At 37.1% G+C, this 19,719-nt stretch overlaps 1 protein-coding gene across 2 annotated transcripts in view; it reads right to left on the bottom strand.

The window, feature by feature from the left end:
• The window catches only part of galnt1 (polypeptide N-acetylgalactosaminyltransferase 1), a 77,373-nt gene that overhangs the window by 36,004 nt on the left and 21,650 nt on the right, over positions 1-19,719 (bottom strand). For both annotated transcript variants that reach the window (XM_031903409.1, NM_001030376.1), the window contains 1 exon segment: positions 8,880-9,054. In XM_031903409.1, coding sequence (XP_031759269.1) covers positions 8,880-9,054 — 175 coding nt within the window.

Here is a 19,719-nt window from a genome sequence, read left to right as displayed (position 1 = left end):
GAGTCTACCAGATACTTCTGATATACCTAAATAACAAAAACGGTTATGTTGCCACAGTATTTGTGAACACCACAGAGAGATCTATCTTATGATGCTTGTACAGTGCGTTATAATGCTAATCATGGACAACTGAGTTGGTAGCAATAGATAGCAGCCAATAAAAAGGTGTACCTCACAGAAATAACATGGTGCCACACCCCACAATTCCACATGAAACTTTCAAAGGTTTGCCAAGGAGTGTTTAATGTATCAGTTTTAACCAATACAAAACCCAGCTGCTGTAAGTCTCTAAAAGCAACAAGATGGCTAACCAAACTTGAATAGAACCAGTGTTATGGAGCATTTTGGACTCAACAAAATGGTGCAAATGCACACAACAATGGTGCCATTCTTACAGAAACATTTTCTGGTTGGTAGTGCAAAGTTATTTTTCATCTGACTCTAGGGAAAACCTTTCAGAGAGGATTTTGCTGTACTGATTTAACAGATAAATCATGGGGTCATTTGTAATACAGAGTTAACAAGCATTTGTTTCAGAAACACTTCTCCTTAACCAAGCAAAAACAATCGGCAAATGGCAAGGGTAAACAAACACATTAAATGCCACTATTTCTAAGGCTTAAGTTGCTGATTAGTCGCTGCAATTAATCTTGGCTACTATGGTCAACTGGTTTCCCCCGAAGGCCTTTCTATCAGCAAAAAAAAGTGACTTACTGGTGGAAAGGCATACCTGTCCCTTTGTTGTGCAAAAGTTGTGTAAAGTTTCCCTCTGCACACAACTTTGCACAAACTCAGAAAATGCAGCGATGCTTATGCCTTTCCACCAGTGATTCACTTTATTGCTGGTGGAAAGGCATTCTGAGTAGATTAGTTGTCCTTAGTAGCCAAGATGACCTGATTAAATGCTTTAATTCTGTATACTTTTTCTTGTTTACAAATTAAAAATATCTAAAGAATTAGGCTACACTACTATGTTTAATTTCCCCAATTTAGCAATATAGAGATACTGGCCTCAAAAACATGAGAATGTGTACAAATCAGAACCTAAAATTAAGTACAGGTATCGGACCCCTTATCCGGAAACCCATTATCCAGAAAGTTCCAAATTACAGAAAGGCCATCTCCCATAGACTCCAACTTAATCAAATAATTCACATTTTTAAAAATGATTTCCTTTTTAATTACTGTTTAAATAATGTTTTTTAGCATACTTTAGGTAGAAGATCCAAATTACGGAAAAACCCAGGTCCCAAGCATTCTGGATCTTGGGTCCCATACCTGTACCACTTGACAACTCTAAAAATGCAACTTCTTGAGATCAATCCATATGTGTGATCAATCCATCCTACTAACAATTTATCTATCAATAGCTGACAGGTAAAAAGGTTCAAGACCTCAATGAATTATGGGAGTTTAAGTGCCATTTTCCTCAAACTCACTGTTTCAGGAGCACCCCTTGCTTACAGTGGGGAGCTTTTACATTTAACCTTTCTCTATGCGATTCTGTCTGCCAGCAAGGAGTGGGAGCAAACCCTTACCTCATATGCATGGGTTCCTCTCATATCTAACAAAATAAATATTTAAACACCCATCATCACTGAATACACGTTCTAGGCTGTAATCTCTTATTATTCTTATTAAATATGCTAAGCTTTGCAAAAATAAAAAAGCACAAGGGATCAATGCAGGCAAACTTTGGAAGCAGGGGATTTTTTTTTCACTACCAACTAAATGCATACTTGGCTTATATTACAATAAAAAAATAATTTCTAAGGGACTGCACGGAAAAAGTCCCCTGCAGCTATTGCTAGCAACATTTCGATTTATAAGGAACATTAGGAAATTTTGCCGAGGCTTTTACCTGCAAACATTAAAATGAGTTGAGTTGGTGAAAGGATTCACACTAAAGGCCAGAAGATTTCTGCAGGCACCACAGAGTTAAAATGACTAATTTTGTAATGAGTTCTTTTTAGAAATTCTCCATATTGGCACAATAGGGAGACTGATTACCAAAATATAGGCATTAAGCTCTTGGCAGATATAACTGTAATTAGTCTGCCATGTGGCTATTGTTCAGCCACCGCGCAGAGATATTTAAAAGCTGAACGCAGAGACATTGTTCATTTACGCTACCTGAATTTTTTTTAAAACAAAGGTCGCTGACACGCTGGTTCTCTTTTGTGGCAGGTAGTTGCGAAAGGGATATAATTAATTCCATTTGGCAGGGATCAATTTTAATTTTAAATAGACAGTAAACTATTAGTTACAGTGGTGTGAAAAACTATTTGCCCCTTCCTGATTTCTTATTCTTTTGCATGTTTGTCACACTTAAATGTTTCTGCTCATCAAAAACCGTTAACTATTAGTCAAAGATAACATAATTGAACACAAAATGCAGTTTTTAAATGAAGGTTTACGTTATTAAGGGAGAAAAAAAACTCCAAATCTACATGGCCCTGTGTGAAAAAGTGATTGCCCCCCCTTGTTAAAAAATAACTTAACTGTGGTTTATCAATTTCAATTTTCAATTTCAATATCAATTTCTATAGTCACCCCCAGGCCTGATTACTGCCACACCTGTTTCAATCAAGAAATCACTTAAATAGGAGCTACCTGACACAGAGAAGTAGACCAAAAGCACCTCAAAAGCTAGACATCATGCCAAGATCCAAAGAAATTCAGGAACAAATGAGAACAAAAGTAATTGAGATCTATCAGTCTGGTAAAGGTTATAAAGCCATTTCTAAAGCTTTGGGACTCCAGCGAACCACAGTGAGAGCCATTATCCACAAATGGCAAAAACATGGAACAGTGGTGAACCTTCCCAGGAGTGGCCGGCCGACCAAAATTACCCCAAGAGCGCAGAGACAACTCATCCGAGAGGCCACAAAAGACCCCAGGACAACATCTAAAGAACTGCAGGCCTCACTTGCCTCAATTAAGGTCAGTGTTCACGACTCCACCATAAGAAAGAGACTGGGCAAAAACAGCCTGCATGGCAGATTTCCAAGGCGCAAACCACTTTTAAGCAAAAAGAACATTATGGCTCGTCTCAATTTTGCTAAAAAACATCTCAATGATTGCCAAGACTTTTGGGAAAATATCTTGTGGACCGACGAGACAAAAGTTGAACTTTTTGGAAGGTGCGTGTCCCGTTACATCTGGCGTAAAAGTAACACAGCATTTCAGAAAAAGAACATCATACCAACAGTAAAATATGGTGGCGGTAGTGTGATGGTCTGGGGTTGTTTTGCTGCTTCAGGACCTGGAAGGCTTGCTGTGATAGATGGAACCATGAATTCTACTGTCTACCAAAAAATCCTGAAGGAGAATGTCCGCCCATCTGTTCGTCAACTCAAGCTGAAGCGATCTTGGGTGCTGCAGCAGGACAATGACCCAAAACACACCAGCAAATCCACCTCTGAATGGCTGAAGAAAAACAAAATGAAGACTTTGGAGTGGCCTAGTCAAAGTCCTGACCTGAATCCTATTGAGATGTTGTGGCATGACCTTAAAAAGGCGGTTCATGCTAGAAAACCCTCAAATAAAGCTGAATTACAACAATTCTGCAAAGATGAGTGGGCCAAAATTTCTCCAGAGCGCTGTAAAAGACTCGTTGCAAGTTATCGCAAACGCTTGATTGCAGTTATTGCTGCTAAGGGTGGCCCAACCAGTTATTAGGTTCAGGGGGCAATTACTTTTTCACACAGGGCCATGTAGGTTTGGATTTTTTTTCTCCCTTAATAATAAAAACCCTCATTTAAAAACTGCATTTTGTGTTTACTTGTGTTATCTTTGACTAATAGTTAAATGTGTTTGATGATCAGAAACATTTTGTGTGACAAACATGCAAAAGAATAAGAAATCAGGAAGGGGGCAAATAGTTTTTCACACCACTGTATATAAACACATACATTATAGTTTAAAGGACATGCAAAGTCTATTGGTGGGGGGGGGGGGGGGGGAGGGGCAACCCCAGTTAAATTTATTACTAAGTGCTTCCTTGGGTTGGTGCTCATTAGGAGAAAACTACACTGTATTGTGGAAAAACACTTGTTACTCTAAAGGTCCCCTTACACGGGCCGACTATAGCTGCCGATATCGGTCCCTTGGACCGATTCGGCAGCTAATCGGCCTGTGTATGGGCAGAACAGAGCGGCCTGGCCGACCGATATCTGGCCTGAAATTGGACAGATCTCGATCGGCCAGGTTAGAAAATACGGTCGGATCGGGGACCGCATCGACTGCCCCATAACCACAAATGTAATCCGACTTATTTCACTCAATGAAATGCAAATCAGTTGCTATCTTTTATTTAAAGTTATTTTTTCGATTTTCCTTTTGATGTGCTATCTGCCACTGTTAAAATAAACCTACCATTGAAATGATACTGTTCTGAGACTTTTCATTTCTTTGTCATTGGACAAACTTACAAAATCAGTGAGGGGTCAAATAATTATTTCCTCCACTGTAAGTACATATAGTGTCTACTGTGGCTTTTAATATTCAGTTCCCTTCCAATAAAAAGAGCATTAATAACTATGAAAATAATTATTACACAGGAATATGATTAATTATATGAAATTCTTGAGTCTTTGTGTTTTCCAGATAATGTGTCTTTCTGTAGTTTAGACCACCATACATTAAGTCTGGTAAAAAAGATAACTGAAACGGTTATATTTACAGATAATAAGGAAATCATTTGTAAAAATATGAATTGCTTAAAATGGGAAATGCCTTCCTTTAATTCAGAGTTTTCTGGATACTGGATTATTTTAGTTCTTTTTTAGTTCTTTCAGCAACAGTAACTTAAAGAATAAGGTAAGTGCTATTTAGTTGATATTCACCTCTCTCTAAACATACCCTTTGCTCTCCAAAAGCAGAGCAGACAGACATGAAATTATCATGCTTAACATTTGATTAGCAATTTCCTTGATGTTCTCCTTTTAATCTTCACAAAATCAGTTCCCTTGCTAAGGGTAGAATCTAACTCTAAAATTAGACCTGCATATAACTGCCCATTTTGGTTAATGCATGTATATGAGATAACTCAGCATTTGATTTTATACAAGCGAGATTATAAAGAAATGCAGCTGCTATTGACCTATAAATGCATTATGTAGCAATGTACTTCTATTAAACTTAAAACAGGTTTATTATTTTCTTTAGGGAACAGTAGACCAAAAGGTCAGAGCTGTATAGCCCATAAAATCCTATCTTTAGTCTGCTAGTAAGTCAGGCAGCTACAAGTTGCTCAGACTGTGTAATAAATGCACTGCATTGCTATAACTATACTAAAATTAAATTTTTTTTTTGCATACTGTTGGAAGTTTTTGATCTATACAAAGGCAGAAATCTCCATAAATCTATACTTATTTGGTATTGGCGCTTTCAGGAGATAGGGGGCTCCTGATAACAGTTATGTTTTCACACATAACATACAATAAGTTCTGATATATCCCTATATTACGGAGAATACAATTTCTAAATATACAGTGGCTTGCAAAAGTATTCGGCCCCCTTGAACATGAATCAATTTTATTGGAATTCCACGTGAAAGACCAATACAAAGTGGTGTACACGTGAGAAGTGAAACGAAAATCATACATGATTCCAAACATTTTTTACAAATAAATAACTGCAAAGTGGGGTGTGCGTAATTATTCAGCCCCCTGAGTCAATACAGCTGCCAGGCTTTTAGGGTATGTCTCTACCAGCTTTGCACATCTAGAGACTGAAATCCTTGCCCATTCTTCTTTGCAAAACAGCTCCAGCTCAGTCAGATTAGACGGACAGCGTTTGTGAACAGCAGTTTTCAGATCTTGCCACAGATTCTCGATTGGATTTAGATCTGGACTTTGACTGGGCCATTCTAACACATGGATATGTTTTGTTTTAAACCATTCCATTGTTGCCCGGGCTTTATGTTTAGGGTCGTTGTCCTGCTGGAAGGTGAACCTCCACCCCAGTCTCAAGTCTTTTGCAGACTCCAAGAGGTTTTCTTCCAAGACTGCCCTGTATTTGGCTCCATCCATCTTCCCATCAACTCTGACCAGCTTCCCTGTCCCTGCTGAAGAGAAGCACCCCCAGAGCATGATGCTGCCACCACCATTATTTGACAGTGGGGATGGTGTTTTCAGAGTGATGTGCAGTGTTAGTTTTCCACCACACATAGCGTTTTGCATTTTGGCCAAAAAGTTCCATTTTGGTCTCATCTGACCAGAGCACCTTCTTCCAAATGTTTGCTGTGTCCCCCACATGGCTTGTGGCAAACTGCAAACGGGACTTCTTATGGTTTTCTGTTAACAATGGCTTTCTTCTTGCCTTTCTTCCATAAAGGCCAACTTTGTGCAGTGCATGACTAATAGTTGTGCTATGGACAGATTCCCCCACCTGAGCTGTAGATCTCTGCAGCTCATCCATAGTCACCATGGGCCTCTTGGCTGCATTTCTGATCAGCGCTCTCCTTGTTCGGCCTGTGAGTTTAGGTGGACGGCCTTGTCTTGGTAGGTTTACAGTTGTGCCATACTCCTTCCATTTCTGAATGATCGCTTGAACAGTGCTCCGTGGGATGTTCAAGGCTTTGGAAATCTTTTTGTAGCCTAAGCCTGCTTTAAATATCTCAATAACTTTATCCCTGACCTGTCTGGTATGTTCTTTGGACTTCATGGCTCCCAATATTCTCTTAGACAACCTCTGAGGCCGTCACAGAGCAGCTGTATTTGTACTGACATTAGATTACACACATGTGCACTCTATTTAGTCATTAGCACTCATCAGGCAATGTCTATGGGCAACTGACTGCACTCAGACCAAAGGGGGCTGAATAATTACGCACACCCCACTTTGCAGTTATTTATTTGTAAATTGGAATCATGTATGATTTTCGTTCCACTTCTCACGTGTACACCACTTTGTATTGGTCTTTCATGTGGAATTCCAATAAAATTGATTCATGTTTGCGGCTGTAATGTGACAAAATGTGGAAAAGTTCAAGGGGGCCGAATACTTTTGCAAGCCACTGTATATATAGAACTGGTAGGGAGTAGGCACTCACGTAAAGTCAGATCACAGCGTGCCTGGGTGCAGTATAATAAATGTAGCATAAATCAAAATCAGATCACAGCGTGCCTGGGTGCAGTATAATAAATGTAGCATAAATCAAAATCAGATGCCGCACTCAAAAATTTTTATTTGTAAAAACACGTCAATCTAACGTTTCGGCCGTATCCACGGCCTTTCTCTATAATGTAATATATATATATATTACATTATAATTAAAAGATACTGTGTACTTGGTGTTGTGAAAAGGAGAATCTTTTACTCCATGAGTAAAATATGATTATAATATATATACACACATACACATACACACACACAACAAAAGGTTGCTGGCACTCACATCTGGAAAAACGTAAAATTGCCTGGGTGCAGTACATTAAAAATGTTAAGAGACAAAATAGGACTGCACTCACATGTCTTAGGTTTTTTTTGTCTTACATGTAAATAGTATGTTGGGTTAAATTAATAATTTGCATTATTATTTATGACTGCATTCTCTAAGGCCTTCCCTTCCAAACCCCTTATTTAAAGGCACATCATGGGGAAGCAAGTAATCTCTAACTGTGGATTTAAAGAACAAGGAAATGTAGAATCACTGCCAAGTTGTTAAGCAACTACAAAAACTAGGGAGTCCTTATTTCAGACCCTGTGGCTAGTGCTGCTCCTCTTCCAAAAAATCACTGGCCTGGGGTAGTTTCATCTAGCACCACAACATCATACTTCTGCAGTGAACTACAGAGACACCTGAAGAGTATGGCAGCGTGGTACTAAGCAGACACAGGGTCTCCCCAGGAGTTACCCCAGCTGATGCATTTTTGGAATAAGAGAAGCACAGGTCTGTAGTTAAGTAACTAGAAACACTGGGGGATGCCTAACAATTTATAATACCAGCAATTCTACTTTTTCTTGTACAAATTCCTATGACTCCCCCTTTCCAATGTTTTGCTCTGCAGATCTTGTACAGGATCATGTATAAAGGGAATTTGGTGAAAAACATTCCTAATATAGTATAGTTCCAAAGTAACAAACATGCCCTACACTACCAGCTTTTGCTTAGCCAACCAAACCTAGTATATTAAGCTCATTAACTTACTCTGTATTAAAATATGACAGTTCATTGAAAAAGGAATTATAATTATTCACTTCTTATGTCACATATTGACTACTGTAGCTTTCTACTTAATAAATTAACAAAACAGGAGAAGGACTAGGTTTTAAGAGAGTTAAGGCGGCCGAACAAGGGCAGATATAAGCTGCAGACTCAAGTACTTTAGACCGATTAGTCGGAATTTCTGCCCGTGTATGGGACCTCCGACAGTTCTCCTAGATTGATTTCTGCGTGATTTTCCCGTTGGATCGGGGATAGCACTGGCTCACTGATGCAGTCCTCAGTCTGATGGCACCTATGCCAATATCGCCAACCTTAGGTGGGAGAAGATCCCCCTTATTTGGCAACCTCACCAAACGAGCGGATCGTGTTTGGCCACCTTTACACCCACAGAACAGAAAGGGATAATAATCACTGCTTTGAACTGCAGATATAAAACCAAAAAAGGATTTTATTTAATGTATATTAAAATATGTACACACAAACACACACCTCCACTATGCTTGATAACATACTGAATTTTCATTAATTTCTTAAATATCCACATAATAGTTACTTTTCTTCTTTAAATCAGTTTTTAATCCTTCAAGCCGTCGTGTAACCAAGATCATGAGTAATAATTCAAGACTATTCAACAAATTTCTGTAGTGTGCTTCTTATTTAATCACACAATACTTTTAACATAATAAACAAAGAAAATGCTACATACCCTTCTAAGCGGACATCAGGTAAGGATCTGTTAAGTGCAATCATCTCACTAGCCATTAGATTAAACTGATTGATTTTGAACATCTCCTTCATCTTTTCCTGCTCTTCTTTCGGAATGACAACAGGCTTTCCCATTTCCCCTGGGCCTTCATGTGGTTTCTGATTAATGTCAGGACCTAAAACCAAAATGCAGATGCAGGAAAACAAATAAAAGCCATGTTTTTTTCTATATAATTATTATATATAAAATAGACAAAGAGAAAACTCCATAGGAGCCCGATTCTTTCAAAGCAATATAAGAAGACCCCTCCTACCCCCCCCCCCAAAAAAAAAACAGGAATCCCATAACCTTTTCTTATTTTTCACAGAGACAATTAGCAAGTTCGATAAAAAAAAAAGAACAAAAATAAATTTATGATACTGTAGATAAAAGTATTTTTGAATTGGAAAAGCACAGTAAGCGCATAGCTTTCAGTTTTTTTCTTTTTAAAACATACATATATATATATATATATTTATTTAATACATATAATGATCTTGCCACCAACATGAATTTATGCAGCATAGTTACTTTCAAGCACAAGGTACTGTTAATATTATTAGAAAGAAATACTTCTTTTATCTGGATAAGGGATCCCATACACACATACAGGTATAGAATCTATTATCCAGATAAGGAATTTTTCCATCATTTGCATCACCATACCTTAAGTCTGATATAAATCATTTACACATTAAATACATGCAATAGGATTGTTTTGGCACCAATGTGGACTCATATAGTTTAGTTAGGATTAAATACAAAGTACTGTTTAATAATTGCAGACAAAAAGGAAAACTTTTAGAAATCATAATGATTTTTTTTTTATTTTCTTAAAATTAAATGGTTTTCCCATAATTCAAAGCTTTCAGATAGATACAGAGACACACACACACTGAACATTATTCTTTTGGTTCTGCACCCAGGCATTATTACTTTTTCTTTTGACGCGAGCACTGGCTAATGTCAACTCAATGCAAGAAAATGTGTCTGCACTCATCTCCAAACGTTCTATCAAGGTGCATGGTCAAAAAATGCATATGTCTGGTAAGGACCAGCACTCTCTGTTTAAGTATAAAAACAACAAAATGTCTTTATTTTACATATCACTTGTGTCGTTGCACATTAGGTCCTTTATCAAGGATCCTAAGAGGATATAAGCATCATATGTAAAAGATACTGCTAATTAAGGCAAAATATATTAAACCAGTCTTTTATTAGTTTAATGAAATGAAGCATTCATGAAATACACATTATTGCTTATAATAGTATAGAATAAATACAAAAAAAAAATAGATAAAATAAAGAAGTAGAAATACTAGCATTAGTGGTGTTTCCTCTAAATAAAGTATGGTGCAGGGTGAAAAATAAACAGCTTGCTGTATTACAGCTAGGCAAACATTACTGATCATTATTCAGCATACAGCTACTAATTAAACAAAACACAAAGCAGTCTTCTCATTTTTAAATATATTCAGAATGTTTTATTAGACTAAAACTACTCTGCAGAATGAATATAAAATACACTACAACAGAGTTTGCAAAAAGAAAAGCAATATGTTTTAAAATGCTTAAATCAATACCTACACATTTTTAAAATTTAAGCTGACACTGACATATCAGCAATATGAAAATGTGACTCATCCCCCCACCCCAATAATGAATTTTGTAGTTTCATAATTTATCACATAACTGTTCAACTTATTTTAACTTTAAAAATAAATGTTCATTTTTTATAAAATAATACTTTGCATGTCTCACAGAACCTAAAGGAGAAAGAAAGGTAAAAACTAAGTAAGCTTTATCAGAAAGGTCTATGTAAATAAACCCATAAGCACTCACAGAAACGCTACACTGACTTCTCTGAAAAAATATTTCGTGTCTGTAATTCATGTGCCAGAGACACGCAGCTTTCTCTTCTCTTTGCTTTTTCCTGCTCCCCCCCTCCCTAAGAACTTACTCCCCCCCCCTTAGGAATGTGGATATCAGCAGGAAGCTGACTCATAGGGGGAGATTTATTAAGACACGAAAACGCTGAGCGTATTTTAGCCGATTTTTTTGCGCTTGCGCAACTTTTTCGTACTCTTGCACAGACCCTTTCCAATTTGAAAGGGTCTCCCGCTGTTTACAATAGTTCGGTACAAAAATTTCGTGACTCTCGGATCGCCAATACGATGTTATCGTGACTAATACGATTTTTCCGTAAGCATTTTCGTGATATTTGCAATCTTCAGAAATTATCGTATCCAATCCGAATTTTTCCCATTCGGGATTCGAACTCATGTCTTAATGAATCGGCCCCATACTCTTACTAAATGAGCATGTTCACTTGGTCATACAATCATTTCATTATTATGTTAGTTTTAGCTTAATGAACAAGGCAATAGTAGCGTTTTAAATGAATATATAGTGTAAGATCGCCACCTTTAGCTGTGTCACTTCTTTTCCAAGAGCAGCCATCTTGGTGGTCTGCAAGCAGCACCAGCATACTGACACCCAACCTGGGATGTTGAGGAACGGTGAAGTCAAGTTTGCACTGGCCCAACAGAGCAATGGGAAGAAAACATGATAGGCCCTGTTCCTGTTGGGCTTCTTTTCACTGGGTATGTTGGATTGTTGGGGGTAAGCTGGATTGTTATTGACTGGTAATCAGTGGTGGTAGAGATGTAGTGCAGTGGCAGAGTAGTGCAGGAGGTTGGCCCTTGATTCACTTCTTCCCATGAGCTTCAAAGCTCCAAATATACCAATCTGACACTGCGCAGGTTCCTAGTTGAAATCTATGCTGGCATTTCAAGACCCCAAATAAAGGAAAGCTTTGTGGTTTGGTAATTTGGGATAGAAAGACCTATTTACCTATTTCCTCATATGTACTCTCCTAAAATGCATGGTTTTCTTGGGGTTACCCTACAGTTTGAGGATTTCTGGTCTTGGAATCTGAAGTACATTATGCTGATTTCTGTGCTTGTGCTTTGGAAATTTGGTAGTGTCCATAGTTATTGTTATATACCAGTCAGAAATCTCCATAAAACTATACATATTTGGCATTGGAACATGCATGAAACATGCATATTTCTAAAAAAAAAAAAAAAAGCCCAGCTTGTCCTGAAAAAACTGATATATTTTTCATAGGTAAACTAAAAGTCCCCTTCAGGAAAAGACCCTAAATTGAAATGACTAGCAAATGAAATCCAAAATACTGCTGGCAAAATCATTATTGTACCGACAGTTTTAATAAGAGCTAAAGACAGTTTCATAAAACATTGTCGGTAAAATGTAATCTAAAAACTTTATTTTTACAGGACAAATTCACAAACGTGGAGAGCTATGTGAATAAGGTGGAAAATCCGACAAATCTATTTAGTGATGCCATTGGGGCGGGTCATTGAAGTCATGGGTTGTGCTTATTATCGCCATTCGCTGCGTCAATCTTGGAGAATCCTGCCCTGGTTTTTCAAATTGGGAAAACCGGGCAGGCAGTTTTAACCCGGACAGTCCTTCCAAGAACTGGCTGTCTGGATGAAAACTGGACAGGCGGCAACCCTAATAGGATTTATCCTAGACAAAATTTATTTTAAGTGATTTTTTTCAATTCAAATTTTTAATGTTTAAGAGTTGGTAGACCCATTGAAAAGGAGTAGAATTCAAATTTGGTTTACTCAATGTTATGTTTACATTTTAGTTAATCAAGTTTTTCATTAGGGTTTTTTTTTAACAAACGAGCATATTTGAGTTTGGAATTTTTTTTCAAATCTTAAAAAAAAAAACTTGAAAATCCAAAAATTCAAATTTTGTTAAATATGTTTCCCTATGTTATCAGGGACACCAACAGTCCTGTAAGAATTAAAACTCCTCCATTTATCAGATAAAGGTTCACGAATCCTTTCTCTAAGTTTGACCAACATATTGCTTTTTACATTTAAGTGATGAAATAAATAACATGTCTAACATGTCTAGTATTACAGTATGTACAGTATTACAATTAAAATACTGTTTGATATGATACACTTTTTCAGTAGCATGTGCAACAAACAAATCGCCCATAGATATATAGGGGTACATTGCTTGTCTCGACACCTTAAGTACTTTTATTTTCTAACCAGGTTTGTGCGGTTTGCATTAATTCAAAACCATACTAGGAGAAAGTTTGTTGCGCAAAGTGCATCCTTTTCTGGAGACAAACGTACATCCTGACTAAAATAGCATCCAATTTCTCATCTGTGCGATGTATAGGAAGATATTTCTTAATTATGTGTTTAATATGCAGAAAACTGGAGACTAAAAGTTAATATACATTTTGGTGTATTATGTTTAGATAAGTTCTCCTCTGTTCACATAGAAGCAATGCACGTGTGGTAAAAAGAGCTTTACAATCCTGTGTTAAAAATGCATTTTATAACCCCTCAAGTGATTTTCAACTTTCCTTCTCTTTTAACCCATTCACTGCCAGCCGTTTTAGACCAAAGTGGAACTTCTACTGCCAGACAGTTTTTGAACATTTCACACTGTTTCACTTTAGGGGCCTTTCCTTGGGGGGACTTTTAGTTTACGAATAAACAGCAAAGATTTCAGTGGAATAAAAACAACAACATTTATTGGCTCAAATGAACAAAAGCATAACTCATTTAAAAAGCATACTATACCAAACAATGACCTCCTCTGATGGTGCGAAACGCATTAGGAGATTAGGATGCACCTGGTCATTGTTTGGTATAGTATGTTTTTTATATGAGTTATGCTTTTGTTCATTTGAGCTAATAAATGTTGTTGTTTTTATTCCACTGAAATCTTTGCTGTTTATTCTTATATTTGATTCAGGACTTATCAGTGGGATATGACTAATAGATTCCCTTTCTGAAACCCATTTACTATTTATGGACTTTTAGTTTACCCAGGAAAACTATATATTGGTTTTTTTCAGGACAACCTAATTTTGGTGTAATTCCAATTCTGCAACAAAATATAGGCTTCTAAATGTCTAAAAAAAATTTTTAAAAAAAATCACATTTTCCATAATATAAACACATACCAGAAAGAAAAATTATTTTATGCACAAAAATACAACTGATTTGGAAAGTCCCATGTCTCCTGAACGTGCCAATACCAAATATATATAGTTTTATGAAGATTTCTCACTTGTATAGGTCAAAAACTCCCAGCAGTACACTACCAAATTTCCAAAGCACTGCTTCAGAAAGTTGCATACTTTAGATTGCAAGGCCAAAAAAAAATCCACTAACAGAAGGTTTATCCCAGAAAATTACACATTTCTGGAAAGAACAGATTCTGGGGAATCCAGAATAGGCACAACTGTCTGTCTACTCCAAACTATCAAGTCGCAATGCTTTCCTAAAAAATCACTTCAAAGCTTCCGGTCTATAGTATCTTATCTCTTTAAGGTCATAAAGTAACCAAATAAAACACCCTAAATATGAACGCCAGGGGTCCACTGAACAGTTTGATGCACAATATGTATAGGTTTACCAAAGTATGTGGCATGTAGGGGACCCAATGTGAACATACCCCCATATGATCTGTCATTTCAGCTCCTGCAAAATCAACACATTTACATCATTATATGTGGAATAAAGCTAGTATAAAAGTACGCTCACCCCAGAAAGTCATATATTTTTGGAAAGTACAAATTCCCCCGAATCTAAAATGGGTACCCATGTCTTTCTACTCCAAAGTACCAAGCCGCAAAGCTTTTCTAAATGTAGCAATTTTGATGACATTTCCAAAAATCCCCTCAAAGCTTCCATTTTGCAGCATCTTATCTCCCACGTAGCATTAGGTACCAAGATAAAACACCCTAAATTTGAACACCAGGGGTCCACTGAACAGTTTGATACCCAATATGTATAGGTTTACCTAAGTATGTGGCATGTAGGAGCCCCAATGGGAACATACCCCCCATATGATCTGTCATTTCAGAAAATCAACACATTTACATCCTTTATGTGCGATAATGCTACAAAAAAGTACACTCACCCCAGAAAGCCATATATTTTTGGAAAGTACACATCCCCCCGAATCTATAATGGGTACACATTTCCTTTTACTCCAAAGTACCAAGCTGCAAAGCTTTCCTAAGTTTGCAGATTTTTATGATATTTTATAAAATCGCCTAAAAATGTTGCAGTTTGCCCCATTTATGTCACACAATTTCTGTCAGCGTATTATGTGCTGTAGCGCCTTCAAACTATACAGAAAAACCCAGAAAATCATATATTTTTGGAAAGTACATTTTCTGACAAATCCAACTTACATAAAGAGTCCTTTCTACACAAAAGTACCTGCAAAGCTTTCCTAAAGTTAGTGGTTTTTAGGACTTTTTAGAAAATTGCCTAAAAATGTTGCAGTTTGCCACATTTATCTTACACAATTTCTAGCGTACAATGGCAAATCAGCCCAAATAGGAACACCAGAGGTCTACTGAACAGTTTGATGCCCAATATGCATAGATATACCAAAAACTGTGGTGTGTACTGACCCCAAAATGAAAATAGTGCATATGGATTTCTCGCCTGCCAACTCAGCTTTTGCACAGAAACCCGTCAAGTGTATTATGGGCCGTAACACCCTCTTAACTATACAGAGACCCCCAGAAACCATATATTTTTTGGAAAATACACATTCTGATGAATTCAAAATAGGTTAAGTTATTTTTGTACACCAAAGTTACACCTGGCAAAGCTATGCTAAAAACAGATCAAAATAAGTCACACGACGTGTAATTAGTGTTCAGAATATCTGATCCAATAGTCACGCCGTCAAAATAAACAGTTTTTAGGGAAAATAAACTAAAAATGAGTGATAAAAAAAAAAAGTTTGTGTATACACGTGTGTACATATGTAAAAGTAGTGTGACATTATGTAAGTGTGTATATATGAGTGTAATATAAGTATATATGCAAAATGAAAAAAAACAAAAAAAACACCCAAAAAAACAAAAAAGTGCTAAATTGTGTGCTGTATGTAGATATAAATGTATGTAAGTGTGTAAATCCAAAAAATAAAACACACTTACCTGTCCAGAAGCAGGGATCGCATGGCAGTCCTGATGAGTGGGGGGGGGGGGAACAGGAAGCGGGGAGCAAGCAGCAGACGCGATGCCATCGCGTCTGCTGCTTGGGGAGCGGCCCTGTGATTAACGCGTTGCAGGGCACACATTACAGCCCCCCTGGCTTGTTGCCCAAGGGGCCGTCATTGCTTAAAACGCCATACATCTTTTGGCAGATACAACCTTTTCCTGCAACGCCGTACATCATTGGCAGTTAAAGGGTTAAAAGAAATTACTACTGAAGATGAATTTTGTAAACACCAACATTTTGCGATTAAAGAAACAATGACTATAACGTGCTGGTCTTTCCCAAGTTCAGAATGTGTATTTTACTAATTAGAAATGCTATAATGTGCAATGGGAGGTGGCAAAGGCAATTTCAGAGTTTTTCCATTATAACAGTAGAGAAACTATACAGCACTAGCCTAGTATTAACAATTCTAGTGTTTTGAGCCCCCAGCCTTTTCCTGTTGTGTTTACTACATTGTTTAAGTGCCAGGAACAGTGAAAGAACCACAAATGACAGACAGAGAATTTATGTTCAGAGTAGAAGACAACAGATTGAAAAACTGATGTAAGGTTCAAAACGCAGCATCAAAAGGCCAAGGCAGCCCTGTCCCAACTGCCTGCCTTACGTCTGCCAAACACAGGCAACAATATATTGACAGGGCAGACTGTGTGCTCCAATTTGGAGCACAAAGACCTCTGGTCATTCTGCAACATACAGGACAGGCAAGAAAAAATGGTGACTTGTAAATGAGTCGAATAGCTTTTTGTTTGAATGTCTGAATACTGAAATTGAAATAGCTTAGTCAAAACATGATATCAGTCAATGACATCCTATATTTAATCCAAATTTCAAATATTCAATACAATTTGAAGATGAGATAGGTCAAGGTTTTTGCAAAGGAAAAAATTAAGATCATATTCTAATAATAAAATAAATGCCAGAGAAAGTGAAGCTGTGACAGACTGGAATTACCAGTAAACCATGGTGATTCTTTTATTTTATGGTCGATTTTCTTATCGGCTCAGTATGCAGTTTAGTAAACAAAACAAGTGATGGGATTTGTGCAAGTGTTTAGCTGCTCTTTCGTACTGTGGGTTTTGGATTATGCTGGATAAATTATTAAGGCCTTCTTATTGCCTAAGGGAAGGAAAGGATTTGTTCTTGAGTGATATGTCTTTCACATCCGAAGGTGCACATAAATAAAGAGTTTGTGGTTTTAAACAGAAAGGACCCAAAGGATACAGCTATAAAAAAAACTGCTGCATAGTTTACATGCACTTATAATAAGGGCAGTGACACACAGGGAGATTAGTTGCCGCGGGCGACTAATCTTGCCGCAATGCTATCCCACCAGACAGAATGTAAATCGCCGGTGGGATGGCATATGCAGCGCTGCAATTTGCCGAAGTCGCCCGAAGTTTCCTCTCAAGGCGACTTCGGCAAATAGCGACGCCGCTTACGTCGTCCCACCGGCGATTTGCATTCTAGCCAGTTGGATGGCATTGCGGGGAAATTAATCGCCCACGACAACGAAGATTTGTCGCGCAGTGACTAATCTCCCCGTGTGTCACTGCCCTAAAGGAGCACAACAGATTCTCGTGCCAAGATACATTTTAAGTATTATAGGGAGATCTATTTAACCATTTCGAGAATCATGATTGCGTAAAAAAAATTCACACAAGCTTGTCACTTTTTTTTTTTTAACCTTAAGCACTACCTCATTCAAGAAAAAAATCACAACAGAATATTCAGTTGTGTTTTTTTCATAGAAAAAAAATTTGCACACTGTTCTATTAATTTTCAATGAGGCTGAAAATCTTAAATATTTTAACTGTGGAAATAAAGTTGTTTGAGAATATTCCAATAGACTTCTCTAAAAACTCACCAGCTTTTACTTTTTTTTTTTTTTTAATAAATTCCACAGGAAGTTTTAGAAAACACTTGCACATACATTCATGTTTTTTTTTATGTGCCTTTGCATGTGGCATGGATATAAAATATAAATCAATGCACTGCAAAAAATTTAAAGAAATCAGACAAAAATTCAACTGATAAATACAAAATTTTAAACAGATATAAAAAATGCCACAAATTAAAGGACAGTGTACAGTTGACAATTACACCTACATGTGTAAAGACCCCCTTAAGCCTTCAATTATGCAGACAGAAAGTTGCCACCAAACCTATTTATAATTGTTAAGGTGCTATGTGTAAAAAAAAAAAAATTCTGCATACAAATGGAGAAAAGACAGACAATATAGCACAGCAAGGGGGAGAGTTATGCTTAAAAGAGATTGTCATGGTAAAACATTTTTCTTTTCCAAAACACAGTTAGTAGTGCTGCTTCAAAAGAACTCTGCACTGGAATCCAATTTTTAAAAAAGCAAACAGATTTTTTATGTTTAATTCTGAAATTTGACATGGGGCTAGACATGGTGTTAGTTTCTCAGGTGCCCATGGCCATGTGAGTTTTGCTTTGATAAACTTCAGTCACACTTTACTGCAGCACTGCAAGTTGTAGTGATATCACCCCCTCCCTTTATCTCACATCAGGTGATCGGAAAAACAATGGGAAGGTAGCAAGATATCTACTCCCTGACACATGCATTGCTAAAAATGGTCCCATGCCCCACCTAATGGGAAATACAAAAACAGCACTCAATGTTAAAGGAACAGTAACACCAAAAATGAAAGTTTTTTAAATCAATTGAAATATAATATACTGTTGACCGGACTGGTAAAAGTTGTGTTTTTGCTACAGTAACGCTAATATAGTTTATACAAATAAGCTGGTGTGTGGCCATGGGGGCAGCCATTCAAGCTGAAAAAATGGAGAAAAGGCACAGGTTACCTAGCAGATAACAGTTAACCTCTCTAGAATACAATAGTGTTTTATCTGTTATCTGCTATGTGCCTGTGCCTTTTCTCCTTTGAATGGCTACCCCCATTGCTACAGAGCAACTTTGTTTATATAAGTTTCTGGGGAAAACACTCCAGTTGTACCAGTGCAGGGCAACAGTACATTATATTCTAATTACTTTCATACACTTTCATTTTTTGGCGTTACTGTTCCTTTAAAGGTCCAAGTCCTGCCCAACCAATTTATGACTCCTTCAGTTACATTGAGCAGGAGAAACAATAGCTTATCTGAAAGCAGGTTTATTGTGAAAAGCTGGCTCCTTCTGAAAGCTTACAATCAGGCACTATGGGGCGTGTTTACTAAGATTGGAGATAAATATCTCCGGTGATGTTGCCCACAGCAACCAATCAGCAATAAGATTTGAACAGTTACCTAAAGTTAGAAATCAAAGCAAAGACCTAACTGGTTGCTACAGACATCACCGGTGATATTTATCTCCATTATTAGTAAACACACCCCTATGACCTGAGATGGCTGCCTACACACCAATATTACAGTTAAAACAATACATTTGTTGGTTGAAGAATTATGTGAATGAATTATTTACAATGTAAAGAGCATAATTTAGAAATAAAAGTCGACCACAAAAATCATGGTGTATCAAGTGCTCCCAGCACAGTTATATAAAAGACAAACATGCATTATAGTAAAGTAATATTTTTTAACCAAATAAAGATAACACAATCGGCAACTCAGCTGCTGTCTGTGTCTCAGATTTATAGATAAAGAAGATTAAACAAGGGATTTAAGGACAAAAATCCAAAATATGGCTAAAAATACAAAATTAGCTTTTGCTAATCAGAATCGGATA

This window comes from Xenopus tropicalis, chromosome 6, assembly GCF_000004195.4.
Source record: "Xenopus tropicalis strain Nigerian chromosome 6, UCB_Xtro_10.0, whole genome shotgun sequence".
In the NCBI taxonomy this organism is placed as follows: domain Eukaryota; kingdom Metazoa; phylum Chordata; class Amphibia; order Anura; family Pipidae; genus Xenopus; species Xenopus tropicalis.
The sequence above is the reverse complement of the archived record's forward strand: the minus strand, read 5'-3'. Positions and strand labels throughout refer to the sequence as shown.